The sequence below is a fragment of the Mixophyes fleayi genome, chromosome 7 (genome assembly GCF_038048845.1).
Source record: "Mixophyes fleayi isolate aMixFle1 chromosome 7, aMixFle1.hap1, whole genome shotgun sequence".
Lineage (NCBI taxonomy): Eukaryota > Metazoa > Chordata > Amphibia > Anura > Limnodynastidae > Mixophyes > Mixophyes fleayi.
This window is the reverse complement of record NC_134408.1, coordinates 127,854,919-127,881,843: the sequence shown is the minus strand read 5'-3', so window position 1 is coordinate 127,881,843 and position 26,925 is coordinate 127,854,919. Positions and strand designations below refer to the sequence as shown.

General features: G+C 38.8%; 1 protein-coding gene across 3 annotated transcripts in view; it reads right to left on the bottom strand.

Moving 5' to 3' along the window:
- Positions 1–26,925, bottom strand: part of STK39 (serine/threonine kinase 39) — a 271,753-nt gene that overhangs the window by 83,260 nt on the left and 161,568 nt on the right. Inside the window, exon 15 of one of the 3 annotated variants that reach the window (XM_075180715.1) lies at positions 10,194–10,341. The exons of 1 other annotated variant lie outside the window; for it this stretch is intronic. In XM_075180715.1, coding sequence (XP_075036816.1) covers positions 10,323–10,341 — 19 coding nt within the window. In that variant the 3' untranslated portion in view covers positions 10,194–10,322. Of the gene's footprint in view, positions 1–10,193; positions 10,342–14,721; positions 15,022–26,925 lie in introns of those variants that run through there. One more of the 3 variants, XM_075180714.1, reaches the window with a different exon arrangement.

The window sequence follows — 26,925 nt, the reverse complement described above, 5'->3', positions numbered from 1 at the left end:
GTGTAGGAAATAAATATGAGTGGTAATTTATTGTGTCACATTCTCCACATTAATAAATCTACCTCAACTGCTTCTTGCCAAGTTTCGCTTTCGACTTAATTGCCAATGCATAAGGCAATTTGTTTCTAAAAAAACTGAAGAAAAATGGCCGCTGTCTTGCAATTTGTCTTCCGCATTGTTCAAATGATGAGTGGTTCATTTATCTAGCAGTCTCTGAACACCTGGATGCGTTTCTTATGGTGACTGTAATTCCCAATGAGCTGTGCACTTTTCTGCTCTCCAAAATGAAACATTTATGTTTCACTACAAAGTTAAACAGTAATCTGTCTTGCATGCACTCTTCCATTTCCCATAGTCATTTTGCCAACTCTTATTTTAGGACAATACCCAGAAAGTGAGTTAAGGCATCAGCTTTGTTCCACCTACACTCTGCTCTAGAACCGGAAGATATTATGAAAAATCCAGACTTCAGGGCTGCTCTAGGAATTTTCTATTCAGTGCAGATTACAGAATACATATTTCGTAATGCATTTTAATTTCCCATATTAATCCGTAGTGAGAAACTATAATCTATAGCCAAGGATCCTGGGGAGGAAGACGCATTATCATTGCAGCCTTTGAAAGAGGGATTAAAGAGAGATTAAAAATTAAATAGATTCCTTCCTGTTTCGTTTTAAATATCATGCTTCACATTTGCAGAGGCAGAGTTAAACATTAAAACATAGGCTATATATAAGATGAGGGATGGGCTATTATCCAACTGTCAAAGTTGTTTTTGGAATAAGCCAATATATTAGTAAGTAATATACAAATACATTTTTTTCTTGCTTTATTTTTTGATTTGTTTGTGTGAGCTGAAAGGAAAGAAATGTGAGCAGTAATAAAAGAGTTAATTTGAAGACTAATCAGTGTTGGTGTCTCATTGGTGAAGCACAAAATAGCATAGGTGCAACGCAAATGTCCCTTAGGAAGTGTCATGCGCCTCCATCTCCACAAGTACATCTAGATTTTTGCCAAAGCGCAAGATTACATTATTGTCATCACTCGTTATGGTGATAAGTGGGCAGGGACAATATTAATAAATCTGGATGATTACATGAAGAAAGCAGATAGATTACTTTCTGATGAAAACACATATAAAGTATAGAACTCTGATCATACAGTATTTTACAATTAGAGATTCTAAATAAGTCTGAATTAGAATTTGTTTATATATGAGCCCCAGAACTCTGTATTTCATAAGGATCCGATTACTCCTCCTGGTAGACCGATCATTTTCAGAATAGAATCTCTGACTCAAGGGTTTTTCAATTATGTGGACCAATATGTACAAACCATTGTTGAACATTTACCATCATATTTAAAAGACTCCACTCTTTAGAATTTTTATAAATATTACATGGGAGGACAATTATATTTTTGTAACTGTAGATTACACCTCAGTATATAACCTCCAGAAGAAATGGACAAGGTTTAAAAGCATCAACATTCTTTGAGGAACCTGGACAGTTAGATTTTGTTTAGAGATTATGAATCTTATTTTCACAATTAGTTTAAATTGTTTAAACAATTTTACTTTCAACTATAAGGTATGGTGATGGGGACCAGGTTTGCACCCATTTGCACAAACCTTTTCATGGGATACTGGGAATCCTAATTAATATGGCATAACAATTCCTTTAATACATCCTCTGATGACGCTCCATAGATGGTGTCTTATTTATTTGGAAGGCCAAACAAGAAGAATTAGATAATTTTTAACTTTTCTTTTAAATAGTAACGATTACAATTTAAGTTTTACATCCACATCAGGTTCACAGATTAAGACAAAAAAGTAGGTACAACATCATGTTTAATTGTCACTGCAGCCATATTTTAAATATATTTTTAAAAAGGTTTAAAGTCTTTCCTCATTCTCATTACTTGTATTTTTGTATCTTCATTACTTGCTTTTCATCATCACATTACATTAGGAGAAGGTTTACATACAGGTTTAAGGCTTCAGTATGTTAAATTCCCTGTTGCTACTAGTCTTAAATATAGGTACATTTTCATGTTAAACTGTTTAGTATGGTCACATTTTAAAGGATTAGAGTTAATTTTTCTATATTGCATTTTCCATTATAATTTTAGTTAAAATTATATCCACTATTTAAATATATCGCGATGACTAAATTTTTACTTTATTATGATTGATTAGCATAATTATCATATTGAGTGTAGGGATCTGTTACACATTATTTACATGTAAAATCTATGCTATCTTCATTATGTTTTATAGGCATTACTTTGTGCTTAGTGGTTAGCACTTCTGCCTCACAGCACTGGGGTCATGAGTTCAATTCCCAACCATGGCCTTATCTGTGTGGAGTTTGTAGGTTCTCCCCGTGTTTGCGTGGGTTTCCTCCGGGTGCTCTGGTTTCCTCCCACACTCCAAAAGCATGCTGGTAGGTTAATTGGCTGCTATTAAATTGACCCTAGTCTCTCTCTATGTCTCTGTGTGTGTTAGGAAATTTAGATTGTAAGCTCCAATGGGGCAGGGACTGATGTAAATGAGTTCCCAGTACAGCGCTGCGGAATTAGTGGCACTATATAAATAAATGGTGATGATGATGATGAAAGAGTATTTAAGTTAGTATAACTAACTAGTCTGATATACTCTATAAACCTGATTCAGGGTCGAAAGCATAAGTGTATCTTGCAATTGAAAAAGTTGCCCACAATTATGCATATGTATGCCGTATTCAAAGCTGAATTACAATCAATATGTTAGTTTGGGTGTTCACCAGCATCATCATCCACTACTACAACTGCCCCTGACCACCCACAAATAAAACGCCTTTTAGTTTTACCTACGACTACATGGCAGTGTGAATCTGTAGTTAATTGCTCAAAAAATGCCCTTACTGCACATTGCCAACATTAGAACACCTCTTCACTCTGTCGTCACACCTCTTCAGGCATAAAGATTTGTAAGTAAAAAAAAAAAAAAAAGGTCTGAAGAACCGCAGATGCGTATGTTCACTTTCTGAGCAGTGTGAAAAAACTTAAAGATATGCTATGCAAACAGGCGAACGTCTCAATGAATCAGGCCCTATATATTATTTGAATTTATAACTGATAAATTACACAGGGCTCACCCTGTTTGATTTTCTAATCATAGAGTTTTTAATATATTTCCTCATTTGTCTAAATAATTAAAAATCCTCAATCAATCCAAATTTTAACAAGGATTTCTGGGTGATGCTGAGAACTGGTAACAAGAAATACAACTGGTGCAGATGGACCGGCTAAATGGAGAGAAATCAGATACAGAGATGATGGCAGCAGCTTGTAGGAGTCCCAGAGAACAGAAGAGAGAAGTGAGACAACAATGAGGAACAGCAACATAACAGCAATGACCAGCACAGGTAACTGGGAGAGGCAGGTATAAATAGGAGACAATCAGGTGCAAATGATTATCTTAGTGCAGCTAGTTAACCCCTGGTAGTGAGAAGAGGAAGGACACAATAGCAGCAGCTTTGGTGGATTAGAGGTACTGCAGGATACACTCACTGTAATAAGTCCAATATAGTCCCAGAGACAGGAGCTGCCATTACAAAGCAGCATGCAGATGCAATGCTGCAGTAAATGTGAAGACAGATCCTGACAATATCTGGCATGTCTGGTACAAAATATGAAGTCAATGGGAACTTCAACATAAATATTGGTTATTCTTGCCTTTCTGGGGAAATGGAGATTTCTAAGAAGGCAAAGTTACTAGTCCATTTCGAGTCTGGGCTCTTAATATGGTGCAAGATGTTGATGATTTTATAAGTATTCCTACTTTAACAATAAAACACTATGTGGTTTCAGTGGTTTCTAAACTTTCTTTGGAAGATTGGGACAATCTTTTTGATTCTGCACTGGTCAATCATAAATCCATGTATAAGGTCTCATCAAAATATTATAAACTTGTACTTATACCTCACTATAACACTAATAGAGAAACGGGTATGTCCAAATGGTTAACTCACTTTTCCACATGTACATCTTTCTACTTTTCAAAAGACATTTATATACTCTAATCGCACTTTAATGGTAAGCACATATTGTGAAATGTTTTTTAAACTTTTTTTAGGGGATCTTTACCACCAAAAGATCCCACAATATATGGATTAGCAGGAATTGAAATTGTCCAAAATGTAGCAAATCTGAGGTTTCTTTATTTCACTGTCTATGGGATTGTCTATATATAAAACATTTTTAGATTCAAATGAAAGAATATGCTATGGAAGAGTTAGTAAATTTTGCACCTTTATCTCCTGAATGGGCGGTGTTGGGGATTCTGGATACATCTTTTAAATGTACGAAAGGGAGTAAGAAATTGCTTCTCCTTATCTCAGCAGTGCAAAAAAAAACATATTTTACAACTCTGGTTGCAACCTCCACCTCCTTCTTTAATGTTATTTAAAGAGAAGTTCTCATATGCATTTAAGATGGATTGGATAGAATCATCTATATACAGAGTGGTACTACAGAGTGGTATAAATATAGAGTCTTAAACAATGATTTGCCTATTGATTGGTGAGTCTATTGTTAGATGGGGGACCACATTGAAGTACTGATATTTGACATCTGTAAGGAAAATTTATAATAATAGAAGGAAATTTTGTATATGGCATTTCCGATATATGCTTCATATATCTGGAAAAGATTTTGTACTGTTTTATTGTTTTGTTTTTTTCTTCTTTTTCCTCTTGCTTATTTTGTTTTTATAAAGGTACTAAAACATGTGAATGTTTTTAAATTATATGTATGTTTTATATACTTTGAGTTCAATAAAAAATTAAGTTTGAAAGAAAAAAGAACATGGGAACACGACTGAGGCACGAGGGGGTTGTCTACACTGTAAAACAAAAAACATGGACACTCTGCACTCGTCAAATATACAATTAATGCTGTGCTAACTACTTTTTTATATTAAAAACAGGGAATGTTAGTTCCTATATTGAAATACATATTAAGCTGATCAACTAGAAAGCATAGCAAAGATCAAGTTAGGACTGACTGTCTAATTCTTGTACCATTCTGAAGAATACAAAAACCACTAGAAACGGGATTTATTTCCAATGATACTCAAGGCTTCTATTCTGGTAAGTACGTTCACCCTTCAATGTTAGAAGACTTGATTTTCTGACCCCTAGATATGCCAGTGTCTTTAGGTATCATTAGCAAGGACTGTGACAAATTCCTTTTACAGGCTTGATACATCAGAAATTTAAACATACAGAATGAAAATGAAATAAGATCTAGAAACATAGAAAGCCGTTTTGATTTTTTTTTTCCCACTCAGGTTGCATAAAAAGACAATCAGGATGCCATGAGAAACCACTCTATTTCTGGGAATCTTATAATTCATTGGCCTGCAAATCTGATATTTCAAAAGAGACAGGAAACATGAATACAAATGAACAGCGAAAATACCACTGTGTCAAGCTACATGACACAAATGCTGCCTTTGGAGATTTTGCAATGGTAATACAGACGATGTTGTTTATTAATCATAAACTCAGTGGTTTTGTTTGCCAGGATGCACAGTTTAATTTTACGCTAGCTAAGAGCGGTGGGGGTCATTTATGGGGAGCAAAATGGCCGCTTCTTTGTGCAAATGCAGCTATGGATCAGCCGATCACCCCGAATTTAGATTTGCAGGCGTTTAGCGCGAGCAGAGGGGAGAAGTTGAGCAGAGTAAGGGAGACTTCATTTTTTAGAGCAAGATTATTGAAAAGAGATAAAGGGGGTGGAGTGTGTAGATATCAGGCATGTTGCTTGCCATGCATGGCCACTCCCACACTGTAATAGTACTCAAGTTTTACACCAGCTTAAAGCTGACGAAGATTGAATCTCGTCCTAAGCTTTTACCGGGACCCAATTTGCGCCTGTGTATTGCTCTTCTGCTCAAAAGCGCATTTCAAAGCACACGCCGTGTAATATAATAACACATTTCACACCAAAAATTGGCACCTGTAATAAAGACCACCAGGCACACTGCAATGCTTAAAGTAAATCAATAAAAAAATTTAAAAAATGGGCAATAGGTGTAATGTACGGAACATCATTCACACCTCACCGACACTGTTATCCCCTCCCTAAATATGTGTTGCCTACTCTGTCTTTTCTGGACCTTACAAATTATCAGAATAGGCTTCCAAGACATGTCCTGAGCACTGCTACCTGCCTCATAGCCAGCTCCTGGGAAAGCCTCCTATCATGGCAGAGCTCTGGAGAAATATTTGGCACGCCTATGAGATTGAACTATTGACAAGGATTGTAGGGAACCCATCTATCTCATTCTACAAATCCTCTAGTTTAATAATGATACCCCCCCCCGTCATTTTAATTGCTTTGTCCCCTACTGACACTCTGTTCGATAGCCCCCCACCATTGTCTCCCCCTCCCCACCTCTTTCTTCCTGTATTAAACCAAAAACCAAGCATTAGACCGATCACTCCTTCACTACATATTGTTTCATTTGTTTCTTTCATATTGTTTTGCTTCCTCTATGTAGGATGTGAGTTCACCTTTGTGTGTTCATAGTTTGCATATGTTTTCACTCTGGTGCTGTTAATAAAACATTATTTACAAAAAAGAAAAAAAAAGGGCAGTGCACCCCCCCTCCAAAACTCTTCCCCTAACCGCAGTGTTAGACAGCCAGGGCTGGTTTCTGCCATAACAGGGAGAAAATGAGAATTTGGTTCCCCTGTTACAGTGTAAAACAGCTCTAGTGCCTTCATGGCCCCTAGTCCATTATATTGGGACAACTTGTATTACACTCCAGGGTGTTCCAGTCTAGGTTATTACCCCAGCCCCTTCAGCCCTAAGGGGGTACTCATATGATTAATATCTGTGAATATCCCTCATTTGACCTTGCACTACCACCACTATTCTTATCTCTCATCAAATTGTTATTCCACTTCACCTACACGCACACCCCCTTCCTAAACCTAACTCCCACTTCCTATTATCTCTCCAGCCAGTCCACCATTCTTCTTACACTGTTTCTCCTTTACACCTCTTTCTACGTTCCCACCTCCACACAACTAGTACTCAACAGTGTCTACTCCTACCTGACACCTTCCCCCAGATACACACTCTTTGCAACTCCACACATCTAGCACTCTCCACTGCCCACTTAATACCACTATCCCCACTTTCAAACCTCACCCATTATCCCCTATTTATCTCCTACTACACTATAACCCTACCTAGCTCTCATAGATTTCACCACTCTAACTACATTCTCACCTGAGCACACTTCTACAGCAAACCTTTCCGATCTGTCCATATACTTCACAATCTTACTTCCTACGCCCTAAACTACCAGCCACTGAGACCGTTCCTTCCTACAAAACCCGACTACCTTCCCTACCAATTACCCTGCCTGCCTATAGCCAGCAAACATTATTCTTTTAATCGGATTGTTACCCAATCTACCTCTAGATCGGCACTTAAGGAACAATCTGATTCCATGAACTATGAGCCCATCACAGCGACTACACCACACGGAACACAGCCGAGAAACTAGACCATGGCAACTCACTACAGCCTGGGCTCCACGGCTACATACAGATAAGTATTACCTGTTTCTAAATCTACTAGGTGGTGGAACCAGTGCTAACAGTGCACACACACCAACCTCCACTCCAGCCAAACGTAATAGTGAATTCAAAACTGAAATTGTAAATCTGGCTATGAGGAGACTTAGTTTACAGAGGACTTCTCACCAACACACAAAAGAAGCTGCCATTTGCGAGCCAAATCAAAATTCAGTATATCAAATCACTGAGCACCTCTTAGTTCAGTAGCGTCGGCAGCTCTGAGTGAATTGATAGGCTGCATTCTCCTAAATAGTGAGTCTTCACACAAACAATGGCTGCCTCCGCTGTCAGTAGATAACAGATCTACTTAAAAAATATTTGCAAGTGGAAATCCTCCTTTAACTAAAATAATTTGTAAATATCATTGCAGAAAGATTCCAAGCACGTTGTGACCTTATTATCAGCAAGCTGTTCACGTTTCCCTGTATTATAAAATACTGATTTATGCAAAACTAAGTAAGCTCTATTTGATTAAAAAATATATATTACGATTTATGAAATATATATATATATTTGACCATAAAGTTAGTTTTCCATTTCCCTCTTCAATAAAACTTTATTTGTGGCTTTAAATGCCATTTTCTTTTAGAGGTAGAATTAAGAATAAACGCGACTATGTTTTCAGAGAACAGTTCAATCTAGTTGGGAACCGAATAACAGGGGGATATGTTTTGTGGTTCATTATTCTTCTGTTCCTCGACACAGATATGGAAGCAGACTCATATTTTAGTGCGCTGGGGCATACAGTCTAGCTCTGGAAAACTGAATCCAACTGCCAAGTGTACTTAGCATTGCTCAAAACCATTATCACTATCAAAATGTAAAGACAAATAGACTTAGTTGGAAGGAGCGACCTAGTTCGGGGCTAAAAATGAAGTGGTCTAGAATATGTTTGCAAAACATTACCATTTAGCAATCAGATCATACGTCTGATAAACGAGTTTAAACAAGCCCTTGCAAAGCCTCCTAGGCTCAAAATAAATGATAAACTGTAAATGCAACAGTCAACACGCCCCTTCTGCAGCCTCATGCAGTCATTTCAGTTGCCAGAATTTATTTAACAAAATAAGTTAACTCTGGAAGCTGTATAGTTTGCTAAATGTGTGCTTATTGCAGAAATGTTTTTTAAATATTTATAGGCAAAATTGTGGGCCCATGATTACTTTGGCTACGTTCCTATCACTGCATAGTAGACAAACAAACGTTTCCCATTATGTTGGGGCAAAATCAAATCCATTACTATATTGGCAGATTATTACAGACGTGTTCAGTGTTTATTGTTTGATGTTGTGAACAGGACAGCCTGTGGACCAGCAGATACTAAACCAAGCATCCCAAAGTCGAAACCTACTAAAAAAAGACAGCTGCCTTGTAGCAGAAGGTCTGCGCTGAGCTAGGACTCAGTTCTTTTATTTGAAATTTGAAATATTGTAATTGAACATTGACGTACTTCTCAACATTCCGTGGAAAAAAAATCAGTACAAAAATAGACCAAACCACCAAATCCACGACAATATTTAACAATTATCATGCCTTTAAAGTTGTAAGCTGTTTTTTAAAAAACTTGTACAGTGTCACAACATTTGACTCTTGGGGGACGTGGGGGCGGGGGTTAAATGTTATGTTTAAGAGGCATATTCAATTAGCCGCGATGTTCCTCTGAACTGCTCATGTTTTACAGTACCACGGTACCTCAGCATCGCTGATTTCTCATCGTATCGGAGTGCCTTCGCGACCTTTCCAGAGGTACTTCCAGAGACGCTTCTGTAGAAAACCCATTGTTTGTGGGCTGAACTACAACTCGTGTGCGCATAGGTCACATTGCTTCACTTCTGTGGAACATGTCCTGTTGCGTTGCTCCAGGTGCATATCCAGCGATTCCGAAGTGCTAATTTGACCCCCAACACCCTGCCATTACCAAGCAATATCATTTCAGTGCCCCACGTACCTGCACAGTTCAGGATCAGGACAATAGAACAGATCCGCAGGATGGCGGGGCAGTTGGGAGGTATGGCTGAACCGTTATTTATGAAGACGGATGGATAGTGATGTTTGGAAGCTAGAGGAAAGTCTTATATGAGGGAGAGAATTCCATATAGTTGGTGCAGCCCGAGAAAAGTCCAGCAAGCCAGAGAATGGGAGCAAATAATGAGTGTGGATGATAGATAGTCCGTTAGTTAGAAGATGTGTTTTCACATGAAATCAACCAGTGTTTTAGCCTAAGATCTCTCTTAAGTGTAAGAACACACGCACACACACATATTATATACGTGTGTGTGTGTCCGCCCAGGCAATGCTAATTATTGGAGCAGCACTTAAAGTATATGACTAATCAAGAAATGCATTAAAACCAGTGCATGGAATTATTACAGTGTATGCCTCTGGTAGTTTATAGGACTTTTCTACCACTACCAGTAAAAAGTACATAATTAGGATTGTACATTGGGTAATTAGTGAAGATGACATCATCAATCCAGTAATGGCTGTGCATTAAGGACCCTGGCTAACTTTTTTGCTGACATCACCGATCATCACTTACATACAGAATGTCAGTTTAAGATTTTACAAGGGATAATTTATTGCTCGCCGAGGTAAGAAAAGCATCTCTCTCCTACCTGTCACATGATGATGGGATTCCATAAAAGTGGTTTATGTCCCATTACAGGTATCCAGTAGACTGCTTCAAACTATTATTTTCAGCCTATGAAATAATACAAGCACTGAACACTTTGCTGGTCTTTTGCCAATGTTTTATTAGGCTTTACCATGGTATGTGAGGAAGAGAGATACCGACACCATTTTCAAGTTATCCCCCTGCTATTATTTATAATTTACAGTTATTCCTTAGCACAACCTTCTTAAGTCGTGGAAGGATAGGTAATAAAACGCAGTCCATTGAAGCCTGCTCTCTGGGGAGGGTTCACGTTTGACTACTGTTGGCTAACAGAGAGAATTCTATATTAAGTCTTATTGAGGTCTATTGACAGCCTTTTATCATACTTCATATATTCAATTTCTGCTGACTAACAGGAACACTGAGCAATTATTCCATCGACAGGCTGTAAGAGACATAAAAAGGACGAGCACTGCATATTCACTAAAGGGAACATTATCAAATTAAGTATTTATTTCAATTAAAGATTAAAAATGTATATTATATCTATAAATAGTATTTTTTTACTTTAGCTAATGATTGTTCAGCATAACAGATGAATAGACGTTATTTAGCAAAAGAATGTTATTTCTCATATTTCTGTTTATATGTTATATTATATGATTAACTATTTAGCAACAATATAATCATATGTCAGCGTGACATAGTTAATTTCTACGAGGGAGCAAGTACATTTTTTTTACCCAATGAATTACTGTGGATATGATGCTGCCATAGTGATTATTGTATAAATAACAAAGCATGTATACCTTTAATAAAGTTCTGCCCTCACCATATTGTACCATTGCCTTAAATAGCATTTTCAGTAGCGGTAGTCCATATGGGTGGGGTACGAGCTTGCGAACACGATTATACCGACAACACTTGCAGCTACAGTAAAATTCTGAATGCTGTAATTCCGAGCTGGAGTCAATTCCGATTTGCTGAAAAACTGACTGAGAAGAATTCCTGCATTAGAACATAGCGGCAGTGAGATTCACGTCACTTTCAATCGCGACTGTTACATTTATGCCATTAAGGGGGCAATGCTCGGAATTGCAGCATTCAGAATTTTACTGGAGCTGTAAGTGTTGTCGGAATACTCGTGTTCGCAGTAATAACTTCCACCGGTCTTTGTCTCTTGTGTACTGCTGAACTATGCCGTGGGAGAGGGTATACCCCCAAATGCCTTGTTACTGGCAAGACAGTACTGATTATCCTGTGAGAAAATGGAAGTGGCACTGTGATATGGGTGAGATACAGACGACATAGGGCTGTAGCTGGGCAGACTAGATTTTCCATTTGGGAATATTTGGAGGTATGGTAAGGGGGATTGTCTGAGGTATTTTCAACAAGAAAACTACAGGACACAATTACAGAAAATAACACATAGGGCCTGAGACATCAAGGAGAGCAAAGCATAAAAAGGAGTAACTTTGCACCTGGAGAAAACCATGTTACATTGGAGGGGGAGGAAAATTTAAAATGTGGGGACAGATTTATGGGGTAGGGTATGTCCTAGATCAACTTTGAATAGAATATAGAGTGGATTTATCACCATTTAAGGATAATTTAGCCCCACTTTCTGATTCCTCCACATTTATAGAATATTACTCACAGTAGAAAGTAAAGCTCTGTATCAGCTCTCTAAGAGCCTGAGTCATTAAGGAGAGGAAAGCATAAAAAAGGAGCAACTTTGCACCTGGGCAAAACCACGCTGTATTGGAGGGGAAGGTGAATGTAAAATGTGGGGACAGATTTATAGTTTGGGTAGGGCAGATAAACTTTAATTTTCAGTGTAAATGAAGCCATCAAGTATTTGTGTGCTAGATGAAAAAAACAGCCAGTATATAACTTATGTGCAAAATAATAAACTCATTTGCACCACTTGCATTGTAACATGGTTTGTCCCAGAGAACATTTACTCCCTTTTTTGCCTTACTTTCCTTAATGACTCAGGCCCTTAAGGCGTAAGGTAAGTGAATGTAGAATGTTACTGAAGGATAACAGAATATAAGCCTGGAAAGTACTACTTCTTGGATTGAAAATTGGTGTAATAATAGGGTACAGCATTATTAATAATGGAAAATAAACTATAGGGCCTTAAGGCGTTAGAGTAGGATCACAGGGCTCTGTTCTAGGCTTCCAAACTTTAAAGCTGTTTATCAATGATTTAATGACAGGAACTGAGAACGGTAACTGAGGGTATTTTGCTGGCACAAAGTTATGGAAGGCACAAGGAGGTATATTTACTAAACGGTGGGTGTGAAAAAGTGGAGATGTTGCCTATAGCAACCAATCAGATTCTAGCTGTCACTTTGCAGAATGTTCTAAATAAATGACAGCTAGAACCTGATTAGTTTACATAGGCAACATCTCCACTTTTTCACACCCGCAGTTTAGAAAATATACCCCTAAATTGTCTTCTTTGGAAAGAGGTTTGGATAATTTGGGTGTAAGGGCTGCTTTGTTGTTTAATATAGATGCAGGGGATAGTTCCAAGTCTTGGATCATGTGGAAATGCATATGTCTTAGCTGCCTCTCATTGTTCACAATGCACTCCCATTGAGATGAATGTAGGCTTACAATGGCATTGACACATAACAGATGTACTGAAATGGAACCAGAACTTCAAAATAATGCAAAGCAAGCTAAACAAACATAAAAATGCAAATCCAGAGAAAAAAAAAAATGCAAATATGTACCGTCTCATTTGGTACAATTTTTTTCCCCACAGCTGTTTATATGCCCTTAAGTTAACATATCTAAAATTCAGACTTTGTGCAAAGTGCGTACGTAGCGTAAATCCTGCTGACCCACCCTTTCCTTTCTGGATTCTCAGGGACATATTTAATTAGCCACGGAGTACCCGCAATGTTCAGGTAACTGCAGTACCAGAAAACATGCACAGCTGCGATGTTGCAGGAACATCGCGGCTAATTAAATATGCCACTTAGTGTTGAGCCCCAGTGGGTGAAGCATGCATTCAGTGGTTTCAACCCTTTCAAGTTCATCCAGACAAAGGCTTCACTGTGTTGCCATAGAAGATGAATTACATCAGTGTCATCCGATGAAGAGGCGTGTGGTCCTCTCTGAGTTGAAGTTCAGCAGTTTTACCATTGTTCTAAACAGGTTATAGAGTGAGTACTGTCTCGCCCTGTAAGAATAGCCTGTTATTGGGTATGGATACCACTATCCTTCATGGACGTACTAGCTTGGACCTCTTGCATTGTAAGTACTAAGTGACCTGAGTGGCTTATCCAGGTATGCAGATAACTAAGGTAATTTGGATACTCAGCACTAGACTCTGCCAAGATGATCTCTCTTACTATGAATGGCTCTGCACTGTACATGCTTGCTGGGTAAACACTATGATAAAAAAAATGCTTTGCTTTGCTATGTCCACTTTATGAAACAGTGTGATATAAATTATGACATTGATGTTTGCTGCAGACATAGTGGTCAGTTTGTTGTGTATGTATGGCCCAATATAGGGACTCTCACTGTTTAGAGTTAGGACCACCCTATTAGCAGAAGAGCCGTGGAGTGGCGGCTGGCTTTCCATACATTTGCAAATGTGTGCAACTGAGACTTTTGCATTTGTATGTACAAGTAGAAATGGCAGCTCCTTTGCTGGTTATAGCTGTGAGCTGGGGGATTTTCTCTGTATTTGTTCCTTTCAGGCACCTGCTATGAACCTATAAATTGATTGAGCAACTTCCACTTCTGTATTGTTTGTCTGAGAGGCATGTTGGTGTCAGTAGCTGATGGGGGGTGCTGGTGCTGTATGGTCATTTGGAGGCTTTTGGGGTACCTCTTTGTAAGTGAGCGCTCAATTTAAAAACACATATATGTACGGCCCAATATAGGGACTCTCACTGTTTAGAGTTAGGACCACATTATTAGCAGAAGCTCCGTGGAGTGGCAGGTGGCTTTCCATACATTTGCAAATGTGTGCAACTGAGACTACTGAATTTTTATGTACAAGTAGAAACGGCAGCTCCTTTACTGGTTATAGCAGTGTGCTGTGGGCTTTTCTCTATAGTGGTCAGTTTATCTATTGAACCAAGTCATACAATCAGAATGTGGGACAGACTATGACAAAAATGTGGCAGTACACAACGATTACATCATTTATTGACTAAACCGAGCTGCTCTGACAACCAACACGTGGCAAGGAAGGGTAACACGACCTCTACTACAAACCTGTACTTATATCTGAAATGCTGTCAATGGTCATAACCTATTGTGTGCATCGTATTTCCTATAGCATTTGCACATACATAGCAGTATATATGCTTTCAAGTGTCATAGCAATGCTTAGATACAATTTTTTAAAAATAGCCAAAGTTATATTCTCAGAAAGTAACAATCACAAAGGAAAAAAAAGGTTACTCTGTGTGTCAAAACTTCATTTTAGTTCTAGGGATTTATTTTACGTTTAAATAAGAAAATCGACTCGCTTTATACTGAACTTTCCTCTTACTGTGCTTTGACTTTTCTTTGTGTGAAAGTGAATCAAAATGCTCATTGGTCTTCGCAGGAATATGCTTGACATTAATCTGAAGCCAATGGACTCAAGCATAGAAAATTCAGCCTCAGGGAATAAATCTGAGCTGACAAAACAGAGGCATGAAAAGTGCAAGAAACCATGCACACAAAACACTCCCAACAAAACAACAAACAGATCTGTGAATCTTCAAGGATGAAATGAGTTGCCAGTGGGACCTAGAACTAAATATTATGTTAGGAGTATCCAAATGCTATTTGAAATAACAGCTTATTTACTTATTTGTTCTACTGTGTCCATTTACAGTATTCAATAGAAAGAAAATAGAGTTGACTTTCTTGTGTGATGGGAAGAGACTTTCTGAAACACAGAAACACATAGTTCCAAGGTGCTGCTCAATAACCATTAAATATACTCTATTTATATGTACAGTGTATTATTACTTTAATATTTTAAAATGTGTCCAATGTATTAATAAGTTAGGGAAAATAAAGGTTTCTAACATTTCTGACTTCATTTTAAGGACTATTGGTACTGTGTAGTAGTTTAAAATACTTTGAAATTATTATTCACCAGGAAGGTAATGGCTTTGGATAGAGGCAGTTAAGTAATTTCTAGATACAATGAGGTTCATTTACAAACCGCAAAAGTGCAATCCCGCAGCGTAAACGAGCTGGAAACAATTGGTGGTTGAGATTTAAAGTCATTAAGTCTAGGGGATGATGCTGTTTGATGCCACGGAGGTGTGTAGGGTGACAAAATGCTCCAATGTGGCCAGATGGATTCTTCTTTGAGAAATTAAATAGTTCTTCAAACAGAAAAATGAGACATTGGACACGTCCAGTGTAGTAGTTAAAACAATAGGGTGCAGATGGCAGGAAGGAGGAGGCGATCACATATGAGAGTTGTCATGAGTGTTGAGCGCAACAACCTGAAGGCACTCAGGGACTGATTGTAGCGCTGGTTCTGAAAAATCATGAGTAACCAGGTCTGGATTAGGATAGGCGGCTCCTCGGCATCCGCAAAGCCTTGTGGAGTGTGGGAGCTCATGAAGCAACAGATGAAGACAACAAGAGGTCTTATTATCCGGTACCCACGATGAGTTGTGAGTGTGGGGGAACAGGTTCTCACCTTAGGAAGTTGCTGAGTATGATGAAGATTAGAAAACAGCAGAGATTGCTGTAAAGGAGACTTAATTCATCTTTGAAGAGACCTAGGGGTATACTTACTAAACTGCGGTTTTGAAAAGGTGGAGATGTTGCCTATAGTAACCAATCAGATTCTAACTGTCATTTTGTAGAATGTACTAATCAATGATAACTGGAATCTGATTGGTTGCTATAGGCAACATCTCCACCTTTTCAAACCTGCAATTTAGTAAATATACCCCCTAAACTATGTAGAGATGAAGAGTCAATATCCTAGTTTAGGTGAAGCAGGGAGTGAAACATAAATGTGTCTTAAGATAATAACAAATATTATTGAAATGAAATAATAAAATAAAGTGCCACAAAATATGGTGTGTTTTCTATAAAACAAAATATCTTTTAAGGTCACTGATCAGGAGTGTGTTAGTAAAACCAGAATCACAGAGAGCGGTGAGGCACTTTTGTAAGTTTGAAGCTCTCTTTCACATTGGGTGAAGGGCCCCTAGAAATCTGCTTCTCAGCCGAAGTGCAACTGGAAAACGCAAAAAGAGTCCCATTAGAAGAACGAGCAGCAGACGATGAATAATACAACAAGGAGCATTCACACAACAAGGAAACTAAAACAAACTAAATGTTCTTGCCAATGTTTGCGTGTAATTACTCATATCATAATGCGATAATTTCTTGCCATTTCCCTAGTATTTGCTTAATGCTGTGAAAGAGCCTAAGGGCTAGATTTACTAAGCTGCGGGTTTGAAAAAGTGGGGATGTTGCCTATAGCAACCAATCAGATTCTAGCTATCATTTTGTAGAAGGCACTAACTAAATGAAAGCTACAATCTGATTGGTTGCTATAGGCAACATCCCCACTTTTTCAAACCCGCAGCTTAGTAAATCTAGCCCTAAGGTGTTTATTTACTAAACTGCGGGTTTGAAAAAGTGGAGATGTTGCCTATAACAACCAATCAGATTCTAGCTGTCATTTTGTAGAATGTACTAAATAAATGACAGCTAGAATCTGATTGTTTGCTATAGGCAACATTTCCCCTTTTTTAAACCCGCAGTTTAGTAAATATACCCCTAAGACTAAGGTAGATATGTGACAATACTAACAGTTCAATTGCTGCCACCATTCTCTCCTACCAGACTCTAAGCTGGCCTCCATGTACTGCTTATATAGCTGCACTGGAAACGTCAGAAGAGAGATGACATTACTTTCATCTAGGTAAGCGCATGTACAGAATTTGTATATATTATCATTATTATAAATATATTGTTTTTACTTTTTAGAATTAACTAATAGCTTTTTTGGGGTAAAATATAAAACATATATAACTTGAATTACATTTGTCACCATTGTAGCTCCCCAGCGCTGTGCTGCTACTTCCACTCCACTTCCATGATGACCCCGGTATCGGCCTCAATTGAGGTCAGCAGTGGGGTATTTCAAAGAAGTGCTTCAAGTGGAAGAGCACTGAGGAGGTACAGCAGCATCGGTATAAATGTGAAGAACCAAAAGAAAAAAATAAACTTTATACCATGGGCTGACCACACCCTTACTAGTAGCTGGTCATACCACTTCAGTGCACACATTAGTTCATAGGTCCCTGATATTTCATTCCCCCAGTGGGTCCGTGTCAGAGGAAGGGGTGGTGACACTGCAAATTTAAGGGCTTCCTTCCTTTGCAGAAAAAGATGATGTCAAAACTAATATGAGAGCTATCTAATGCCAAAACTAATGTGCAGAGTCATATCTGGTGTACTCATGTGCAGAGCCATATCTGGTGTACTCATGTGCAGAGCCATATCTGGTGTAGAGACTAATGTGCACAGCCAAATCTCATGTAGGGACTAATGTGCAGAGCCATATCTGGTGTACTCATGTGCAGAGCCATATCTGGTGTACTAATGTGCACAGCCATATCTGGTGTAGAGACTAATGTGCACAGCCATATCTGGTGTAGAGACTAATGTGCACAGCCAAATCTCATGTAGGGACTAATGTGCAGAACCATATCTGGTGTAGAGACTAATATTCAGAGGCATATCTGGTGTAGAGACTAATGTGCACAGCCATATCTGGTGTAGAGACTAATATTCAGAGGCATATCTGGTGTAGAGACTAATGTGCACAGCCAAATCTCATGTATGGACTAATGTGCACAGCCATATCTTGTGTAGGGACTAATGTGCACAGCCATATCTTGTGTAGAGAATAATGTGCAGAGCCATATCTGGTGTAGAGAATAATGTACACAGCCATATCTGGTGTAGAGACTAATGTGCAGAGCCAAATCTCATGTAGGGACTAATGTGCAGAACCATATCTGGTGTAGAGACTAATGTGCACAGCCATATCTGGTGTAGAGACTAATGTGCAGAGCCAAATCTCATGTAGGGACTAATGTGCAGAACCATATCTGGTGTAGAGACTAATGTACACAGCCATATCTGGTGTAGAGACTAATGTGCACAGCCAAATCTCATGTAGGGACTAATGTGCAGAACCATATCTGGTGTAGAGACTAATGTGCACATACATATCTGGTGTAGAGACTAATGTGCAGAACCATATCTGGTGTAGAGAAAAATGTGCAGAGCCATATCTGGTGTAGAGAATAATGTGCAGAGCCATATCTGGTGTAGAGACTAATGTGCAGAGCCATATCTGGTGTAGAGAATAATGTGCAGAGCCATATCTGGTGTAGAGACTAATGTACACAGCCATATCTGGTGTAGAGACTAATGTGCACAGCCATATCTGGTGTAGAGACTAATGTGCAGAACCATATCTGGTGTAGAGACTAATGTACACAGCCATATCTGGTGTAGAGACTAATGTACACAGCCATATCTGGTGTAGAGAATAATGTGCAGAGCCATATCTGGTGTAGAGAATAATGTGCAGAGCCATATCTGGTGTAGAGAATAATGTGCAGAGCCATATCTGGTGTAGAGAATAATGTGCACAGTCATATCTGGTGAAGAGAATAATGTGCACAGTCATATCTGGTGAAGAGAATAATGTGCACAGCCAAATCTGGTGGTCATTACTTTTGGCACCAGTCTCTACATATTAGTTTCACCACCAGATATAGATCTGCACATCAGTCTTAGAACTAGATATGGATCTGCACATTAGTCTCGCCACCAGATATGGCTGTCAACATTAGTTTTTGTACCAGAAATGGATCTCTAAGTTAGCCTTGGCACCAAATGTAGCTCTGCACATTAGTTTTGCTGCCAGGTATAGCTGTCCCTATTAAACTTGGAACCAGATAGGGCTCCCCTAGAGTCTGCTTTGTTACCTGTTTATTACATTTGAGCTTCACCCAGAAACTACTGTGCAGGTATATACAGCCAGGCTCAGTGAGGCAATGATGGAAACAGGTGGCAGGTGCTATAACATAATGCCAAGTAGATACACTAAGATATCTTTTCTACTATGATACACTACCCACACACCCCATTACATACCTACCCATCTCAGCAAGAGCCTTGCTTAATTGGGTACACCTTTATGAAGTAAACAGACTTACCATCGCTCCCCCTTTAGTTTACCCATTTAACAGGTATTTGTTGCTAGTTAGAAAAATGATAGAAAATAATAGTATATACAGCATAAATATATTAAGCCACTCTGTAGAATTAAAGTAGTTTTGAAATAATTCCTGTGCTCAGTAGCACTGTAACATACTCTTTCTCCCCAAGGCCACTTTGATGAGATTTCTGTTCCCGCCGCCAGTGATTTACTGTTTGACTCCGTGATTTAGTGTCAGAAAGTCAATTTCTCTCTAAAACATAAATGATCCAGATTGCCCTTAATTTTGCCACTAACCTGAAACCTTGATAAAGCATCAACACAGCCTGACTGTAAAACTAATATATTAACAATATGAAACAGGCTTCTGTAACCGTACTTAAAAGACAATGAAAAAGAGATTTACATTATAACCAACGTCAAGTCACCAAACTCATTGAGGTAGGGCACGTTGCCATAAAGTAACCTGCTTTGCCAAGATAACGTCAACTATCCCATTTTAGATCTGTCTAGACGAGAAATGACTTCTAGATGGAGCCGGCTTTAAAAATCTATATTTTGCTATGAAACTTTTTCAAAGTCACCGATGTTTTTTGCCTTCAGTATTATTTTTATTAGAAGTCTCATTAAAATGTAAACATGTGATGTAGGCACTTTTTAATTTACGTTATTATTCTGTGCTTAAAACACAAATAGAAACGCCAGACTCTCCCTAACCTATAGCTTCATAAAAAGCACGGTGGCGTAGTGGTTAGCACTTCTGCCTCACAGCACCGAGGCCATGAGTTCAATTCCGGACCATGGTCTTATCTGTGTGGAGTTTGTATGTTCTCCCCGTGTTTGTGTGGGTTTCCTCCGGGTGCTCCGGTTTCCTCCCACACTCCAAAAACATACTAGTAGGTTAATTGGCTGCTATTAAATTGACCCAAGTCTCTCTCTCTCTCTGTGTGTTAGGTTAGACTGTAAGCTCCAATGGGGCAGGGACTGATGTGAGTGAGTTCTCTGTACAGCGCTGCGGAATTTGTGGTGCTATATAAACAAATGATGATGGTGATGATGAAAGGTTCTTCTACACACAGGTATATTGTATAGCCCAAGTATGTAGAATATTTTGCACTGATGTATCCCAAAAATAATATTGGTGGACATGTATGGAAACTCGTGCACAGGGGAAAAGATGGTGTTATCCACAGCAACTATTAAGGTTGTCTTTGTCATTTTTCTAGCACTGTTTAGAAAATTAAATGTGTAATTGTTTTCTACAGTTTACAGGACCTTCTCCCTGTACACTAGTTTTTGCAAATGTCTTAAATTGTGTAAACCTCAGTATTATTCTTATGGATCATTAACAAAGCAAAAAAAATAATGCAGTAGAACAAAAGGCCCCTTTCTCTCCTATTGTGATATCAAGCAGCTGCTTTTGTGCTTTAGTTGTGCAACTAAATCCCAACAATAACATTTTGCTATGCACGCAGGATATGAAAATGAACTACAAGGAATATCTGATATTGTGGGATCTTGCACAAATTTTTAACTATGCAGAAATCCTTCATTTTAGCATTATCCAATTCTTAACCCCTTCTCCACTGAGACTTTTCTCATCCTTGAGCAGAGACTATTTTGGCACTTTCTCGGCTGGTCCCATCCCATCCCAACACCAATATCAGTAAATTGCTTATTCAGCACCCACACAAATTATACCTTGCTTTTTTATTTCCAGAAGACTTTCAGAAAATACCATTAGTTTACTTATACCTCCAGACACGGCAAAGAAAATCTACCCAAAATGACAAAAAAAGTGTTTTTTAATTATGATTGCAAGAAAGCGAAATAAAAGCAAATGTGTGTATTTTTTTTATAAACACTCCCAAGAAATAATTTGTGGTTCTTGCTTTAGCGTCAATCTAACTTTCCAAAATAGCAGGATTCTACACATGTGTTCATAATAAAGTCTGCACTGAAAAATAATAGTGGATTTTGTTTTTCTAGTTTGCACGGTCTTGAATGAAATGATTAAAATGTGTAGAAATAATATAGGTAGCCAACAAGGAATACCATTCTGAAAACTCGACAAGCTACAGCATCCAATGACCGGACCACTGAGTTTATTTGAGGCAGGATGACGAAATCTGTGTATTACATCCCCCATGACTGAAAAGCTTCGTAAGTGCAGGGTGTTATTGTCTGGTGATCACACATGATCACAAGGCAACAACTTATAAGGGTTCACATCATTTGAAAGAGGGGGCTTACCTTGTTGAAAAGATTGTGCAACTGAGTGTCTAAATTATAGGAGGCGGGAGAGCAGACACTTTTAAGTAGTAAGGGGCCACATCATTTGAAAGAGGGGACTCCCCTTTCAATACAACAGGCCCATCTTATTTGGGACAGTTGGGAGGTATGTGAAATCCCTGTGCATCTGCTCAAAACATGAATTGCTGATTATAGTCCACAGTGATTCCTATAGAAAAAGCTGTGCATATGCAAAACAAAAATCTCAGCTGGACTGTGCCATAAAGCAGGCAAAAAAAAATCTCTGTGCTAAAATAAATACATAGTAAAAAGGTAGTGTACACTCTTATCAGGATCATCATCATCACCATTCATCATCATCATCATTTATTTATATAGCGCCAACATATTCCGTAGCACTTTACAATTGGGGACAAACGTAATAAACTAATAAACAAACTGGGTAAAACAGACAAAGAGGTGAGAAGGCCCTGCTCGCAAGCTTACAATCTATGGGACAATGGGAGATTGACACATGAGGTTAAGTATACATTTTGCATCTTGGCCCAGCCAGACTGCAAAGGTAAGGTGACTCATAAGCTAAATGATCCTGTCACACAACAATGTTGGTCCGGGGGTAGTTGTCTTCTGTGAAATTGTGTAACAGGCTAAAGGTAGTGAGGTTAAGAGGGTGGTTGAGGAATATTATAAGCTTGTCTGAACAGGTAGGTTTTCAGAGAACGCTTGAAATTTTGTAGACCAGAGGAGAGTCTTATTGTGCGAGGGAGAGAGTTCCATAGAGTGGGTGCAGCCCGAAAAAAGTCCTGTAACCGGGAATGGGAGGATGTAATGAGGGTGGATGAGAGACGCAGATCTTTTGCAGAACGGAGTTGCCGAGTTGGGAGATATTTTGAGACAAGAGAGGAGATGTATGTTGGTGCAGCTTTGTTGATGGCCTTGTAGGTTAGTAAAAGTATTTTATATTGGATTCGGTAGAAGACAGGCAGCCAGTGTAGAGACATACAGAGTGATTCAACCATTTATTTATATAGCACCACTGATTCTGCAGCGCTGTACAGAGAACTCACTCACATCAGTCCCTGCCCCATTGGAGCTTACAGTCTAAATTTCCTAACACACACAGACACGGACACACACACAGACAGACAAGGGTCAATTGTTTGCACCACTGCAATAAATGTACCTATTTGTCCGCCAAGCACATTTCAACGTACATGGCAACTTTACAGGCCTCGGATCTGCCAATCAAATCACTCTCCACCTTGTTTTGTTCGCCCACCGGAAAATGCACATGGTGGAAACAGTGAAGACATCAGATAAAAGTCCAACCTGCTACCACTTTACAACCATGTTCACATTATTCTTTTACAATACTGTTAGGATTTGCCTAGGTTATGTCTTACATTAATTATGAGGGTGAAAGGACATTGGGACTCTTTATGTCATTGTTATCTCAAAGTTTTTATTACATTGCTCAAAATACGCCTAGAAATGCTCATTTCCATAAAAGTGCAACTGAAAAGCACACACTATATCTCACTGAAAGAACGGTGGACAAAACAAAGTCCTTTTACAAAGAGAAAAGGACTGTGCACCATTCCTCAAAGCAATGACTGCAGCCCCAAATGTGCCTTTGCTGAACCTTTAGAATTTGATTATTAACATTGTATTAAGGTGTAAAATTTGCACTGAACCAAAATGTAAGTTAGTCTAGTCTAGTGCAAGTCTAGTGTTTGTTATGGCTCAGTGCAAATTTTGCACTGAATTACAAATATTAGTAAATGAGACTGTGACACAATGGGTCTGCTAGACCTGATCTTGCCCATCGGTCACCCTGCACATTCAAACTGGAGTATATAATTGTGGACTGCTATGCTGCTACTTGTTACCATTTCTTAATGAAACCAGGTGGGTTATATAATACCGCATGGGGTTTTGGCTTTGGATTGCACAATGGTGCCTTGGACACTTCCTGGCATCCATCCCCCTCTCTTCAAACACACAGAAAGTTAACAGTTCCTCCAGCCCCTTAAATGTAACAAATGCTTGGAAGGGGTTAAACAAAGGAGTTATTCTTTATATCCTGGAATTATGAATCTCACTTACTAGTTTTGACCCCAATTGCTCTTCGCTGGAGTCTTGCAGACATAGAGGCACCAGCACAGCGTGGGAGAAGCACACATGGAGAGAATCCTAACCCCTGCCCATCTCCATCTAACACCTCTCAGCCAATCCCAGCATCGCTGACCTGTGGATAACCCTGCAGAGTGGGATTGCCAGAGTGAGACATTTGGATTCCCTAAAAAGGCCTGCAGGGAAGACATTCCTTGTGTCCCAGGATTTCTGGTTAGCCAGGTGTAGACTTTTGTCTCTCACCACCTCCATCATGATTCCTGCGCTAGTTCCTTTCGATTAAGATGCATCCTGTCTGCCCCTCTTGCTGCAGAGAACCTCTACTCCATCAGGAGCTGCTCGCTGGTCTGTGCGGTAGAGAGCTTTTTGCCAAGTGGCCAGGACCGTCAAGTAGAAGAGGATCGCTGCCACATCTTGGCTGGGAGATAATTCCTCGAAAGATCCAGCAGACCCGAAGCATTCGTTCTCCAGCAACATCCTCACCACCGTTCCACTCAGGTACAGCTTGGCTGGAAATCAGAATCCCAGGGAACCTAAGAATCTGCAGTTACCATTGCCAGCATAGAGACTGACAACGTGGCCGGTAAACAGCTTAACATAACTTAAAAATAGAAATACTGGCCATTAGCACTGCTCTGCATATTACTATTGCAGTGTATATTACCAGGCATCATCATCATCATCATCTATTTATATAGCGTCACTGATTCCGCAGCGCTGTACAAAGAACTCACTCACATCAGTCTCTGCCCCATTGGGGCTTACAGTCTAAATTCCCTAATATACACACACAGACATGCACACACACTAGGGTCAATTTTTGATAGCAGCCAATTAACCTACTACTATGTTTTTAGAATGTGGGAGGAAACCGGAGCACCCAGAGGAAACCAACGCAAACACAGGGAGAACATACAAACTCCACACAGATAAGGCCATGGTTGGGAATTGAACTCATGACCCCAACATTGTGAGGCAGAAGTGCTAACCACTAAGCCACGTGCTGCCCATTACTAGGAATGGGACTATTACTGGGCACTACTATTGCTGGGCATATTACTAGACATTAGTATTATTATACAACGTATCAAAAATGACGATGGGTTATATGGAAGGCACAATTTCATTCTTTGCCTCTGACAGCTGGAAGAGCAGAATCACCATTGGCACCAATTTAAATATAAGTATATAATAATATAAGTATAAATGAGTATGTGAGTTATATAAATAGTCGTTTCAGAGATAAACAACATTTTGCTGCTGCATTTCTAAGAAAATACATGATAGACCATGTATTGGGATGTAACTCTTCCAAATCAGTAGAATGACACCAAAAATATATTAGTTTGTTTACTTGTCATGGGAGAGGAGGGGGGATATGGTTTATTTTTATTAGATTGCAATTGCTGTGCTTCATACTGTGCTTTTGGTTCAGTGAAGATTTCTGTTAATTTTCACAGTACTGATAATATGTTCATTCTGATAATTACACAGCTCATTGGCTAAAAACAGTTGCCTGAGGGTGAAATTCAATTTATTTGTGAGTTGATCTGTTTTTGCTTTTCTTCTAAGATACTGACTATTGCGAGCTAAATAATATTAAATATACAAAAAAGGGACACTTAGCTCTCGTCCCAATCTGTCAGTATATTTTCTACTGCTGTCAATACCAAGGGTCTTTAAGGGGAACTCCAACCCTCTAAGACACCACTGTTTGTAGTGGTGTCAGATCATTTAACAAAATAGGTCATGGCTTAATACTGTAAATTAAATGTAGCTATAACCAGTGACTTGGAAAAGATATTATTTCAAGGACGTTGAGCTATAAGTGGACTGAACTATGTCCGATAAGCCTATAATATCACACTATAATATCACAGACAGTATTTAGGGCGATCCGAAATCAATCAGATGTCTCTGCTTGAAAAGGACTAGCATTCGTACATTGATTTAAGTTATCAATATGGAACCTCCTATAATAGGAACTTTAACACACGTTCCATGGATGCACACACATCCACTATTCATGATGAAGCCCAGGATACTGGGTGAAACACATAGGTGAACTTGAAAACCACTTAGATATTGCCATTGTCCATTTAAGAATGATTCATTACGACTACAGTGGGTGTGAGGATCATGAGCCGGTCCTTAACTATTGTCCCTTTACTATCACTATTCAGGACAATATGGACAAACAGTTACCACATTAAACATAGTTCAGATACTGCAAGGTGAGCCTCATAAGAAGCAGAATTCCCTTAAAAGAATGGAAACCACACAAGCTGGTTATCGAGGGAAGATTTTGGCACACAGTGCACTCCAGATACATGGTGCCAAGACTGGATGAGTGATTATACCCTCTTAATATCAACAGGACTGGAGAAAGTTCAGTAAACATACTGTAAAACATACTGTGGTAGTTACTGCTTATCATATGGCCCTACAATAACTTGAGTACGAATATTAGAGACTAACTGTGATCCATGTTGGATTCTTCATGTAAGTGGAAGAACAGAACTGACCTCAGGCTAAAGATTGTGGGTTCTTAACCTGGGATAACAAATAAGCTTTAATGTTTATACTCTGATGCGCAGCCACCCTATTCTCTATACAACTATTAGTTATTTTAATAAGTTATATGTTGATGAAGCTCCTTCTCTTACTGGGATGCTTTCTGTAGCGTCTTGAGCCTTATTTTGTCTCTAAAATTTAATCTAGTTTATTGTAAGACACAGCAGTGTATTTTTCCCCTTACTTTTATTGCTATAACATGTTGTTAGTGACTTAGGGTTAGATTTACTAAAGGGCAAACTGATGAAACTGCTAGTATCTGGTTATAAATAATTATTGTCCCCATTAGCAACCAAATAATATTGACCCTTAATATAATTATATATTCAAATTGCCCCTTAATATAATAATGCAATAATATTGCCTCCCCAGTATAATTGCCCCATAAGTTAAATATAAATGAATTTTGTCCCCATAATCTTGAAATAACTAAATAATGATTGCCATAATAATTAATAAGTCAATGGTACCCC